The 14750-nt window shown below is 44.3% G+C and overlaps 1 protein-coding gene across 1 annotated transcript; it reads left to right on the forward strand.

Annotated features, from left to right (window-relative positions):
* Positions 1 to 1129: 1129 nt before the first annotated feature.
* LOC142586332 (uncharacterized) lies at positions 1130 to 7728 on the forward strand. The gene is made up of 6 exons (XM_075697581.1): positions 1130 to 1133; positions 1934 to 2076; positions 3233 to 3402; positions 4917 to 5094; positions 5769 to 5906; positions 7529 to 7728. The coding sequence occupies exons 1-6, from the start codon at positions 1130 to 1132 to the stop codon at positions 7622 to 7624; spliced, it is 729 nt and encodes a 242-aa protein (XP_075553696.1). The 3' UTR covers positions 7625 to 7728.
* Positions 7729 to 14750: the final 7022 nt, after the last annotated feature.

The raw sequence follows: 14750 nt of genomic DNA on the forward strand, positions 1-14750 counted from the left end.
TAGTTTTGTACCCTATACGTGGGGAGGGGGATGCAGGAGTGAAAGAAAGAAAGACAGTGAGAGAGAGAGAGAGAAAAGAAAGACACGAGCCTTGCTCCGACTGTCACGTGCACTAAGCCAGTTGCAGCGTATATAAAGTGAGGCACTCAAGTCTGTCGTTTTCAGGTACTGTAGAAGCGCCAGAATGGCTTTCTGGGCGGATGAAGTGCGAGGCCAGGCTCCCAAGACCTTTGCTTTATCAGTGTGAAGATACTGAACAGGAACTGCGAAGAAGCTATAAATCTACGTTCTAATAGCAAATGTCGAGCGTGTGCATGCTTGGAGCTTTCCCGAGTCGCGCCTAAAAAAAAAAAAAAAAGCTGTTGCATCTTTACTGATCTGATTATATTTGCGGTTTATTCCTACCGGTGTAGGTCCTGAAGCCCCTATTTTACGTCTTTGACATGTCAGCATGGAAGATTACTATTCCTACTTCACGAGCTCGAATTCAGCAGCTTCGTTGGGCACTGTGCGTATGTTACTCATTCCAGGCGCCACAAATTCACTCGTTTCTGGTTTTCGGAGCGATCAGCAGCGGCGTACGCTACACTGTCGCAAAATATCCAGTGTCGGTGTCCGGAGCTGGCGTCCCCGTAAGCGAATATTCCCGTATATATTTAGGTATACGTATATGCCACTCCTCGCTATAACAATATACGATATATAGGCGAGTTATATTGCCACACCATCCTATCACTCAACTTGCTCACACCTTGCCTGACATTCCTGACAAAGTTATTCCTAGGAATTTTGAGAATTACAGCCCGCAAACAAATGTGAAACAAAACACCGAAAGCGCATGCTTTTTACGTTAAATCTTCTCAGACTGAAATATTGGAAGTGCGAAACAATAACATATCAGCCCACGCAAGAGGCCGTGTTTGTACCAGAAAGCTCACCTTCGTGCATAAGGTCCGCCGCCAGCGTTTCCCGGTAAACATTACGCTTACATAAGTTGCAGTTGCCGGGAAGCCTGAGAAGCAGTCAGAGATCTTTGAATGTTATCGAATTTCACTCTTAAAGTCGAAGCTTAAACGTCCTCAATCTTTTCTCTCTCTCTCTCTCTTTTTGTTTGTGGTAGGACTACATTATGGGTAATGTCGCGGTTATGGGTTGATTATTAGAAGAGAAAACGGAGGCCGAAGTTCAATTCTTCCTTTATTACGCACCGGAAGCCCACTTTTGGTACCTCAGTGTAACGTTATAGATTTTCCTTTTCTTTTTTTTTTTTGCATTTCGGTCGATGTGGCTCAGTAAACGTTTTTTAAAAGTGATAAGTTCACTGTATGGATTTTTTCAGAATGCAATTAGGTTCACCTCTACCGATAAAAATTTAACTAGGCCCAATAGACGCTTTCTAAATGCATGACGTCACGTCACGGCGAGCTGCAGCGGGAACTTCTCGGCGGCTTTGCGCCCTTTCTGGCTCTAATATAATCAGCATCTTCTCACAATAAAAGTGGACTTCTTTTTCTGTTGTAGAAGGTCAAATTGCAAGTGCTCTTCGAATTATTTAATTTGTTGTATTCTTTCAAGGAGTTGAGAAAGAAACTGCATATAAGCGCTAGTATTTAGTATTCTGCGCCGTGAGAACTTGAGTGCGTTTCTTTTGAGATTTGTGTAATGTGCAATGCGCGGTGTGAGTGCTGGATTATTAGAATAAAAGAACGGAGGTGAAGAAGATTCATTTTCGTTAAATTTCGCTTCCGAACTTCGGCTTCGGTACACAGTGTGACGTTTTCTAACTAGTATGCTCTTCTTACACAATTTATTTTATGGTAGGGGCAATTCATGACAAAGGTGAGATGTGCCTGTGTACGCGAGGGCAATACTGATGCCAACGGAAAGCATTAAACAGTTTCCTGAAAGAATTACCAGGGCTCGTTTCGCGCAGGGGCGTCGAGGTTCGGCCAGGACCGCGTGCAACCCAGCGCCGTGGCCCGCACGCAGAGAACGACCTCTCGTTTTTCCATATCGAGGGACTTCAAGATCGACGACCTTCACAACGAAATCAAGGACCTCGAACGAAGGCTCAAGGTAACGGAAGCTAACTCCAGGGTCATTTAGCTTTCATACACCCTTTGCTTTGAGACATCAGTGAAGTTGTTCGCCTGTGTTTTTGTTTGTTTGTTTCTCCCGTACTCCTTCCGCTGTAATAAACGGCAAAAAAAAAAAGAATGAAAGGAAAGAAAAGAAAGAAAGGAAGAAAAAGACTCCTACTTCCTCCAGTTTACCAGTTTAGAGTGACATGTAATCTATCGAAAATCAGTACAGTGCACAGGACACCAAAATGCGACCATTATCGCTTCAACTCTAATCCTTGTGCATCTGCTCTACAGGGAACGAAACATACTAAGGAAAATCCTGTTTGCTTTGTTAGCGAACCCTCCCGGACTTTGCTGACCGCTGCTGCTGCGCTGTTTTGCCGAATACTTCACACATCAGAAACGCTTCCGATACTAGGATCAAGCCTTTCTTTCTTTCCACGTTTTCATTCAAAACACTTGACAAAAGGAATTGTCTCGGGTGCCACGGCAAGAAACATAACAGTGCCTGACAAACTCATGTGCTGCCCTTACATCAGCCTCACAGTGAAGCAGAGATAAGCAAAAGTACCCGGTCTTCCAAGCACAATTCAGAACCACTCTACAGAATGGCTCTACAGCCATTAGGCCACAATCGCACGTATATACTTCTTTCATTCCAACGCCAAGTAGCTCTTCGAGACTGTTTGCACGTACGTCACGTGGGTGCGAGAGCACGCACGTGTGCGCGACAGAATCGCTTGGCATAATGTGCGTTGGACCTGCACATTTTTTTTAGGCTTGTAGCACAACTCAGAACGAGCAAAAAGGAAGGCGGAAGAGGTAATGAAAAGTAACAGAGAACAAGGTAAGCGCTCACCCTGTTCTCTATTCCTTTTCATTACCACTTCCACCTTCCTTCTTGCTCGTTCTGGGCTGCGCTACAAGCCTAAAAAAGTCATGACATACCAACTCGCCCAAACTGCTACGCTTTGGACCTGCGCAAGTTTCTTTTTTCTTTGTGAAAATCGTGCGTCTAGAAAAGTTATTTGTTGTTGCTGAAACTTCATTTGCTAGACGCAGCTTGCCTCCTCACACTCTGCCTCAAGCCTGCCGCTTTGCGCGCTGTTCATGAACGGTGCCAAGCAGCGTTCTGTACATCACCGCAGGAGTCCGAGCGCGAGAACAAGGCCCTGAAGAGGGTGCAAGCGCGTCAGGAACGAGAGCTGCTCAAGGCCGAGTCGGCCAGGCGCCACGAAGGCCCCGACGCATCGCGGGCGCATGCCGAGGAAGTACGGGCCCTGCGCGCCCTGCTCGCCGAAGGCAGGGACAGGCTCAGGTGACCGCGTCGACAACCGTTTCCGTCTCATGTTACGAGTCTTTACTTTATTTTGAGGTTTCTTTACAGGTTCGATCATCGAATTAAATCGTGAAATTCAAATGCGAATTGTGACTTGATAGATTTTCGTTGGTACTTGTTGAGTGCGTATAGCAAAAGAGAAGAAAACAGCAGCAGTGCTCTCACACTGCATTTTCTTTTACATGCGTATCTTGCGCAATTCACTTGATTGTTCATGAAAGAGGGAAAAAAAAATCCTCATCCAACCGACTATAGCACGAAGCTACGAATCAAGCTTTTCTCCATCTTGAGGGATCCCGCAGATACCGCAGATATGACTTGCCACGAGTTCAGTGTTCCGAATGCTCCGAGTTGTCGATTGATTCACCCTTGCTCTGCGATCTGATTGACTCCTGGTTGGCTCAGGTGGTAGAGCGACCACCCCGGGTAAGGCGTTGGTTTCAAGTTCGTATCTGGGACCACAATGAATTTTTATTGAACTGCGAAGTTTTCTTCTGAAAAACCCATTTGGGTTCCCTTTGTAGCTTCATGCTTCAGTCAGGTGGATGAAAATTGTTTCGTTTCATTAACTTTTCTCCATCCACCTAACTGGCTTTTTCATTTCTTTTCTCATCATCCGTTTTCATCATCCAGAGGATAACAATAAGGCACCGTACTTCTCTCCAGTCGACGAGCAGGAACGTAATAAACAACACTGCTGCATGCCTGAATGCACAACTGCTCTTACAATCACCACAAGATTCAACAGAGGCACAGAACGCGGACGTGAACGTTTTTAAAGAGACTGCGGCAAGTGTAGAAATTAGATATAATAACCGATTAACGGGCAATGACAATCGGGTACTTTTTTTTTTTTTTGAGATGAAAATAAATATAGGATTCTTTGTCGCGGTATGGCGACGACGGTTACTTATTTTCACTTAGTAACCAAGTCATGTAAAATGATAACCAAATATGCTGTATCAAAAATTAGGCGCTTTCCATGGGAAGCTGAAGTGAGTGCTACACCTTCGCACTATGTCTCATACAACCATACGAAGGCAATACATCAAATGAACATCCATGAGCGCTTAGCAAATCAGTGGACGCATACGGAGCAGCTGCAGCTATGTTAAAGTAAGGTTCAAGGCTCGAAAGTAGCGCGAAGTAGGTTTAAATAGTTCAAGTTTATCTTGCCCATCTCGACTATTTATTGTAATTTTGTGTTTTGTACTGTGCATTTCTTGTCACGTTCAAAAATAAAAAAAAAGCTTTCCTGTAAAGGGTGCATCACTGCACACGAACATTCATTGCGGTAAAGCTTCAAAAACGAACTGTCAAATAAATTTTGTTATCTCGAGGCGAGGTCACGTTGTCGCAGAATTCGGCTACAATGTAACTGCTTGCGTACCTCGTTGCAAGATACTTCTATAACGAAAAAGTGTTTCTATTAGGGTAATAGAAATATATATTTTAAAAGTAAAGAATTTTTTTTTTTCACGTTCGTCACATAGGGAATACGAGAAGAAGCTGCACTTGCGAAACTGCGAGCTGCAAAAGATGAGGCAGGCGCTGGCGGATCTCCAACACCATATTGACGAAAAACAAACGCTTGTCGAAAAGGAGGCCGAGATGCAGAGCAAGATCCAGCAACTCGAGAAAGAGGTCCAGGAGAGGAACACAGAAGTTCACGTGAGTACGAGTGAATTAGACTGGCGTGTAGTTGAGGAGATGCGGACATTTATAACGGTCTTGTCAGATTTATATACTGCGGAACAAGATGTTTATTTGATGCCTTGCGGAGCAGACGACTTCGACACGATTCTGCAGAGCGTTGAGTGTTTCCAGAAGGCCACCAGACCATGTTGCGCTTTTTGCTGGTCTTTCTTCGCGACAACGGGCTTTCAGAAGTATGGTGATAAACGTCATACCCTTAAAGAGGCACAATCGGGAGCGCGGTTACCGGTCTCTACGGACAAGGGATCTGTTGCAACTACCACTACTATCACTACCAACGAGGAAATTTAACGACGCTCAAAGTATAACTCGATGTAGCACCGATGAAACAGCGTTGTTTAACATGTTTGCGACCCATTAAATGACCAGGCTAAATATGGCAAAAGCGTTTACAAAATAAATTGCTTTGGTGATCATTGAGACAGATATCCGATTTTCAAGTCTTAAAAAATGCGGTGTTTTGATTTAAATGCAGGTTTGTTACGTGCCAAAAGCTTAATCTGATTTTGAGGCCCGCCGTATTGGAGGACTCATAGTTAATTCTTATCACTTGGGGTTCTTCAACGTGCAGTCAATGCACCGTTTGAACATCAAGACAACATTTTCCCTTTCTTTATTTTTCTTTTCAGGAGCTAAGGCGCAAACTGGATACTGTTCAACTATCGTACAAAAAGGAACTGGTGAAGGAGAAGGCACAAAATAAAAGCTTCCAGAAACAAATGCAGGCGTTAAGGGCGGACAATGAATTGCTTCAAAGAAAAATAAAGGTGAGTGATAAAAGATGATGGACACAGCCAATCATCTATCGAAGCGCTTACTGACATACGCATTTACTAACAGACGGTGCACTATCGAGGTACATCACAAAATACTTAAAGGGAAACTAAACAATCGAGGTACATCACAAAATAATTAAAAGGAAACTAAATAAAACTACTAAATCGGACTAGATCGATAAAACGTTCGTCTACCAAAACCTATCGTCGTTTTTTTTTGTGTGTGTGTGTGTGTACCAATATTCCGCTCAGTTGCGCACCAAATCGGCAGCGAAAGTCTCGCTCCTGCTCGTTAATTTGAGCTGCCCTCGCCGAAACGGACGAGTTGGTGAAATCTCCATGTGACCTCCCTCTATGGCGCTCTCTCTGAATCGGCCAGCGCTGATGTCACGGGAGTGGCATGGTAGTCCACAACAGGCGGCACCACTCTGATTTTTTTTTCATTTTCATCATTTTCTCGATTGCAAAAGCTCTATTCTCACTACGAATGGCGAATTAGTTATTACAGAAGCCCAGTCTTTCGATCGAGCTCAACTTAATATTTGCTTTTAGTGTCCCTCTTAAAAGTCACCCAGGCTCAGTGTGCGCGACCTCTTTTGCAGATATCAATATAGTCTACCTTAAGTGAGTTAGATATAATGCAAAGATTGCATGCAACTTCTTACGCCCTCGGGGGGGGGGGGGGGGGGGGGGAGTGCCAGCGTGCTTTTTATGCTTCTTCAAGATACAATCTATAGCTGTGGCAACCTTATAGTCATAGTGGTCAAGGGTTCAAAAGAAACAACTTGAGACTATTGGCTAGCCCATCACAGAAAAAAACTTGTGTCCATGGAACTTTTATGGGCTAACAGATGCCGGCAAGTTACGACACAAGCAGCTGTTAGATATTCCTAAAGGGAAATCACTATTAAATACATAACCTGGTCTTGGCCTGGCAGTGTGGTTTGATTACAAACGAAAATATAGCGGGACACATACATTTTGGTACCTAGATGCAGCACAACCGTATGAAAATGAAAGGCAAGGAAAGCATGCATAGATAACTTGCAAACTTTGTCTGTACTGTGTAGATGTAAGTTCTTGGACTCAGACATGGCCTGCAAGAACAACAAGACTTCTCAGAACAGCTGAAGCTTATTACCACCTCTGATGAGACTATATTCTAGATCGCCGGCTCAACACTTCGTAGAGTGCACAGTGCAGCTTGGATCACCTATTGTATGCCAGGAGTGGTAGTTCCTCTAGTGCCCATCGAGAGATGTCCCAAAGCAAATTTGTGATGATTATTGGCTGTAATTCAAGAAGTTTGTTCAGATGTCAACTGCATCATAAGCGGCTATGGGTGTTTGAATACTGATGACATGTTTTGCTTAGGAGTGGACAACCTAGTACTTACTTGAGACTATGTGTGCTAGCAAAGCTAAATGCTGTCATAGCAATTGGGAGACACTTTTGGCAATAATAATAATAGTCTGGCATAAGGAATAAAAGCGTTGCTCATCATACTTAAAACCTAGGAGTGCTATGCAACACATCTAACCAAGTGGTCAAACTTGAGCACTGTCTTTAAGTGTAATTGTCTTGCAATCACAACGGTGATGTCTGCTTTTCAGGATGCAAGTGTTCAGTCTATTATGTTGAGCCACAGAGACTTTCTGAGCCACAATGGAGTCTCCAGCGATCCAAAGTCTATCTTCATGGTAAGATAAGCAAAAATGAAAAGGCAACTGTGACAGAGACTAAGTCAAAAATGAAATGTAGGTAATCACAAACCTGAAACTGCAGTAGACCTCATAATGAAGTTTTGAGTACCTTTCACAGCATCTTTTGACTACCTTTCATATGTAATGGTGCTTAATTTGAGCCAAATTAATAGACGCTTCATGTAAACAGAGGCATCGCGTTAGTGGACACTGTCTTAATCGTTTTATTGAATACTACAGGCCAGATTGCACAGCACCCACCAGAAAAAGCCACGCAATGCTTGGTTGATACACACTGTATCCCACTTTATGTCAGCTTACATAGCCTTGGCCCAGAAATTTTGCCATTATATAAAGAGCACACTACATTCAAGACTTTTAAAACGAACAACATGAATTCATAGTTTAATTGAGCAATCTATATCTTGTGCAAATTTTGCTTAATTAGAAGATGAACTGGTCTGTCCTGTCAATTATTACAAGATTTCTGACGTTATAATAAAGGCAGCAGCTTTAGCACCCGAAATTTTCTTGATTTATCTGTATTTATGCGGTTTTGGAAGAGAGGGGAGGGAGGAAGAAGGGGCTTGAGCTCAGCCAGTCTTCAGAAGCAGGAGGGCTCAGCTGCCCCTTTTCTAAACCTTTAGCTTCTGTTATCCTTGTGCAGGACAGACCCAATAGCCCCGCAAACTGTGTGATCATATTCATACTTTGAGTTGCATATGAAACACACGGATGAAAGAAAAGACTACACAACATGAGCACAAGAAGTCCTTTACTTTCCACTGGTGTCAAGTAGTCCTTTCCTTCATTCGTGTTGAAGCTTTCAGTTTTTCAACTTTGTAGTCGCAGCACGAAGAAATATTGCACGCTTAAACCAAGTACAAGAATCCATGCAGTAACCCTATTAAATGCCTTCTTTCCTAGATGCCTGTCGCATGTCAGCCATGAAACACACGGAACCACTAGAAGTCACATAGTAGCGGCTTTAGTGCTTCCACGTGAGATTGTGTAACAGAGAGGGCGCCATGGCAGCCCGGTCCTAGGGAACAAGGGACCTCAGCCATCCTCCACCCTCCCTCCCTTCTAGCTTCTGCAAATGTTTTGAGCCCCCTCACTTGAAGTACACTTTTGAAGCCTGTCCTGAATAGTTCCTGAACAGCACAGAAGCAATGGCCCATTTGACAAATATGTCACTGTTACCTAGTGCACAATTAGGGTTTCTTGAGTCTAGGTGGTCTGTGAATGGTACATGCTAAAGACTATAGTAGCTCACCACTCTGTAACTGGGCTTCGTTCGCCCGCAAACTCTCATTACACATGTCACATCAGCACTCTCAGTGATGGTGTGTTGAAAAGCATTGTTGTTGAACTTCTTTGTGTCCATTTGCACTTCAGCTATGGCCAAATATACAATATACTAGATGCCAATGAGCTGCTCCAGGGGAATGCGACTGCATGCTTTCCTGAATTCTTAGGCACGATGCCAGACACTGCACACAGATTACATTTACGAGGTTGGGTTCAAGCAGCTCCTCATGCACTACTACTCAGAAACTGTACAATGAACAAGGCAGCACTGAAGGCTGTGCCCGGAGAGCGAAAGGAGGGAGGAAGGAAAGGTAGGGACTGTGGTAGAAACATTGTATGATGGTATATGGCATGTGTGGCTGCTGCTGGGTACTAAAGAACCACATTCGCGCCAAAAGACAGTGAAGAGAAAAGGCGCACGTATGAAACCTAGAAATTTTTTTTTTCACAGATGCTAACCTGAAAACTGATACACCAAAGACAGCAAGGCTGTATAAATGAGTTTTCACACTTTTCGGGAGTACTAGACATCTGTTAACTGGCTCATAGGCTCACTGCATTTGAGCGAGGTCGTGGCTGGCTGTTCTTTGTGATGGTTCCCACATTACATTGCAGCATCATGGTATCAGCCTTTCACTGTCGCAGCTGTACAAACTCCTAGCTGACCTCCAATGTGGAGCCAATAAAATGCGATGTAATAAACAAAAATTATGGATTACTTGTTAAAGAAGCTGCACATAAAAGTTGTTGTTCATTATAATAAGATATAAGTATGCAAGGTAACATTTATTTTATAATCACTGATCATTTCATTTTAAAGCCAATTAGGCACTCGGACACACATTGCGCTGTATTTACATTTGATATCGACTATGTTGTCACATAGTCGATAGCAGTTTTAATTGGAGGCAAACTTGGCAAGTGCGCCTCGAATGATAAATTGTTTTGTCTAAACCGAAACAGTGCGAATTGGTAGGCTGCATGAAAGAGAGACATTCTTATTGAATGACAGGAAGTTATTCGGCATATATCTGGCGATCACTCAGGAAATGGTTGTTGTGGAACGACGAGTCGGTTTTGATGTACTTCGCTATAAAAACGCGCGAGATAGTGTCGAGCAGCCTATATTGGCTTTTGTGTGTGTATATATATATCAATTCTAAATATTGTAAGGCAGTTTGTCGTGTGCGTATCATGGACACGCATGCTTATATCGCCTTCCGTTTCCCTACCACGGTTGCGCTTTAAAACCAACAGCGCGCGCATGCGATCCCATAGATGAGATGAATACATATATATAGAAAAGTATCAGTCATAGCTCTCGTAGTATAGCCTTCTGAGCCGTTTCCCTTTTCTTTTTCTTCTCTTTTTTTTTCTTTGAAAGAAGTCCTATTAGGGTTATTATAATTACACGAAGGTATTTCGCCCTCGCCAGCAGCAGTACTTGAGATAGCTATTCCGGCGGCTAGCTTCCCACGCTATGCGTGCCGCCCCCGCACCTGTTTAAGCTTTTTCCTAGACGCTAGAGCTATACAATATCCGCGCAACCTTGAGCGATCGGAAAGCGCGTTTTCCACCCTGGGCCGGCGGAGAGGGGAGATTTCGTTCCGGCCGCGAAGCTCTCTACATCTCTGTAAGGTGCCTCGCGGTGGTCTCGTGCTGAAGATGCCCTCTCGGTGAGCGCATATTTCCCCCCTCATCTTTTAAGAGATTCAATACATACAAGCATTTGTCTCGCAAACCAGATTTATTTCAAGGGAATTTTCCACGTCTCAATAATTTCTCTTGTCGTATTCGAGTGCTGATTGCCGTGTTATAGTTTGTTAACGAAGCTTCCCCTCAAGTCTAAATATTTTAAGGCAGTTTTCCTAGTCTCTAAAGCCGCTCATGTCCGCTCTTCTCCTCGGGCGGCAATTTCTCCAAGAAAATATACCTTCCAACCACTCGGAATCAGCAAAAATCGACTGCCGCGGACAACATCAGTCCCTTTCCACATAAGTATGAGGCTCGGAGCAGGAGCTTTGGCGCTTGAAAGTAACCGTTGGCTTGACGAACCAACCAACTGAGCTACCTTTCCGGGCAACATTGAAGGATCACGAGTTCAAATCACATGTTATGTTCCTTTTTTTTTTCCTTTTTTTTTCTTTTAATGTATTTTCCTTCCTTTTATCACTGTACGGAAACCCTCCTAAAAAAAAAAAAATTATATATCCTCAATTATGTGTGGCCACACATGTGCAGGTCATAAATACCAGGTTCTCTAGCCGAGTGCCATCCATGCGGTATAACCGAGCTCAGATTGGTCCACCTTGACTGATCAAATAGGGCACCACTGTAGGTTAAATGAGGCGTACAACTCCTGCGGGACCCGCCGTGGTTGCTCAGTGGTCATGGTGTTAGACTGCTGAGCACGAGGTCGCGGGATCGGACCCCGGCCACGGCGGCCGCATTTCGATGGGGGCGAAATGCGAAAACACCCGTGTACTTACAATTAGGTGCACGTTAAAGAACCTCAGGTGGTCGAAATTTTCGGAGTCCTCCACTACGGCGTGCATAATCAGAAAGTGGTTTTGTCACGCAAAACACCATAATTCAATTTTTAATCTAACTCCTGCGGGGACGGTAGAGTATCCGTCTCCAGTGCAAGAGGACCGTGATTCAAATCCCGGTGCCGCGCAATTCTCCACCGGGAAATACAAAAAAAAAAAAAAAACCGTGTGTTGAGAAAATTTCACAAACAGGCCTGGAGTGCGGCCTGATCCCGGTGACCAGAACCGTTAACGCACTCTCTCACCAGAGCAGGATTGGCCACCCTGGTGCAGTACTGGGCCACAACCTCCTATATGAATACAACAATCAAACCCCGGCCCTCAGTCCCCAGCAGCCGCGAAGCAACTGACCACGGCCGCGGTCAGATCTATGACGCTGCAGAGGGTGCTAAGAATACCTGGCTCCGGACAGGCCGCCATTGGAATCTGAACCTGGCAACGTTTAACGTTAGAACGCTATCTAGTGAGGCGAGTCTAGCAGTGTTATTGGAGGAATTAGAGGGTAGTAAATGGGATATAATAGGGCTCAGTGAGGTTAGGAGGACAAAAGAAGCATATACAGTGCTAAAAAGCGGGCATGTACTGTGTTACCGGGGCTTAGCGGAGAGACGAGAACTAGGAGTCGGATTCCTGATTAATAAGGAAATAGCTGGTAACATACAGGAATTCTATAGCATTAACGAGAGGGTGGCAGGTCTTGTTGTGAAACTTAATAAGAGGTACAAATTGAAGATGGTACAAGTCTATGCCCCTACATGCAGTCATGATGACCAGGAAGTCGAAAGCTTTTATGAAGACGTGGAATCGGCGATGGGTAAAGTCAAAACAAAATACACTATACTGATGGGCGACTTCAACGCCAGGGTAGGCAAGAAGCAGGCTGGAGACAAGTCAGTGGGGGAATATGGCATAGGCTCTAGGAATAGCAGAGGAGAATTATTAGTAGAGTTTGCAGAACAGAATAATATGCGGATAATGAACACCTTTTTCCGCAAGCGGGTTAGTCGAAAGTGGACGTGGAGGAGCCCGAATGGTGAGACTAGAAATGAAATCGACTTCATACTCTGCGCGAACCCTGGCATCATACAAGATGTAGACGTACTCGGCAAGGTACGCTGCAGTGACCATAGGATGGTAAGAACTCGAATTAGCCTAGACTTGAGGAGGGAACGGAAGAAACTGGTACACAAGAAGCCAATCAATGAGTTAGCGGTAAGAGGGAAACTAGAGGAATTCCGGATCAAGCTACAGAACAGGTATTCGGCTTTAACTCAGGAAGAGGACCTTAGTGTTGAAGCAATGAACGACTATCTCATGGGAACCATTAAGGAGTGCGCAATAGAAGTCGGTGGTAACTCCGTTAGACAGGAAACCAGTAAGCTATCGCAGGAGACGAAAGATCTGATCAAGAAACGCCAATGTATGAAAGCCTCTAACCCTACAGCTAGAATAGAACTGGCAGAACTTTCTAAGTTAATCAACAAGCGTAAGACAGCGGACATCAGGAACTATAATATGGATAGAATTGAACAGGCTCTCAGAAACGGAGGAAGCCTAAAAACAGTGAATAAGAAACTAGGAATAGGCAAGAATCAGATGTGTGCGTTAAGAGACAAAGCCGGCAATATCGTTACTAATATGGATGAGATAGTTCAAGTGGCTGAGGAGTTCTATAGAGATTTATACAGTACCAGTGGCACCCACGACGATAGTGGAAGAGAGAATAGCCTAGAGGAATTCGAAATCCCACAGGTAACGCCAGAAGAAGTAAAGAAAGCCTTAGGAGCTATGCAAAGGGGGAAGGCAGCTGGGGAGGATCAGGTAACAGCAGATTTGTTGAAGGATGGTGGTCAGATTGTTCTAGAGAAACTGGCCACCCTGTATACGCAATGCCTCATAACCTCGAGCGTACCGGAATCTTGGAAGAACGCTAACATAATCCTAATCCATAAGAAAGGGGACGCCAAAGACTTGAAAAATTATAGACCGATCAGCTTACTGTCCGTTGCCTACAAAGTATTTACTAAGGTAATCGCAAATAGAATCAGGAACACCTTAGACTTCTGTCAACCAAAGGACCAGGCAGGATTCCGTAAAGGCTACTCAACAATAGACCATATTCACACTATCAATCAAGTGATAGAGAAATGTGCAGAATATAACCAACCCTTATATATAGCTTTCATTGATTACGAGAAAGCGTTTGATTCAGTCGAAACCTCAGCAGTCATGGAGGCATTACGGAATCAGGGTGTAGATGAGCCATATGTAAAGATACTGGAAGATATCTATAGCGGCTCCACAGCCACAGTAGTCCTCCACAAAGAAAGCAACAAAATCCCTATAAAGAAAGGCGTCAGACAGGGAGATACGATATCTCCAATGCTATTCACAGCATGTTTACAGGAGGTATTCAGAGGCCTGGAGTGGGAAGAATTGGGGATAAAAGTTGATGGAGAATACCTTAGCAACTTGCGATTCGCTGATGATATTGCCTTGCTTAGTAACTCAGGAGACCAATTGCAATGCATGCTCACTGACCTGGAGAGGCAAAGCAGAAGGGTGGGTCTGAAAATTAATCTGCAGAAAACTAAAGTAATGTTTAACAGGCTCGGAAGAGAACAGCAGTTTACGATAGGTAGCGAAGCACTGGAAGGGTTAAGGGACTACATCTACTTAGGGCAGGTAGTGACCACGGATCCGGATCATGAGACTGAAATAACCAGAAGAATAAGAATGGGCTGGGGTGCGTTTGGCAGGCATTCTCAAATCATGAACAGCAGGATGCCACTATCCCTCAAAAGGAAAGTGTATAACAGCTGTGTGTTACCAGTACTCACATATGGGGCAGAAACCTGGAGACTTACGAAAAGGGTTCTGCTGAAATTGAGGACGACGCAACGAGCTATGGAAAGAAGAATGATGGGTGTGACATTAAGGGATAAGAAAAGAGCAGATTGGGTGAGGCAACAAACGCGGGTAAACGACATCTTAGTTGAAATCAAGAAAAAGAAATGGGCATGGGCCGGACATGTAATGAGGAGGGAAGATAACCGATGGTCACTAAGGGTTACGGACTGGATTCCAAGGGAAGGGATGCGTAGCAGGGGGCGGCAGAAGGTTAGGTGGGCGGATGACATTAGGACGTTTGCAGGGACAACATGGCCACAATTAGTACATGACCGGGGTAGTTGGAGAAGTATGGGAGAGGCCTTTGCCCTGCAGTGGGCGTAACTAGGCTGATGATGATGATGATGATGATGATGATGTTG

Source organism: Dermacentor variabilis, chromosome 6 (genome assembly GCF_050947875.1).
Source record: "Dermacentor variabilis isolate Ectoservices chromosome 6, ASM5094787v1, whole genome shotgun sequence".
NCBI classification, from domain to species: domain Eukaryota; kingdom Metazoa; phylum Arthropoda; class Arachnida; order Ixodida; family Ixodidae; genus Dermacentor; species Dermacentor variabilis.

Excerpts from the sequence above, each read along its gene's own strand:
- LOC142586332 (XM_075697581.1), top strand. Across the intron at positions 2,077-3,232 it reads ACCTCGAACGAAGGCTCAAG|GAGTCCGAGCGCGAGAACAA; the intron begins GTAACGGAAGCT and ends ACATCACCGCAG. Across the intron at positions 5,095-5,768 it reads AGAGGAACACAGAAGTTCAC|GAGCTAAGGCGCAAACTGGA; the intron begins GTGAGTACGAGT and ends TTTTCTTTTCAG.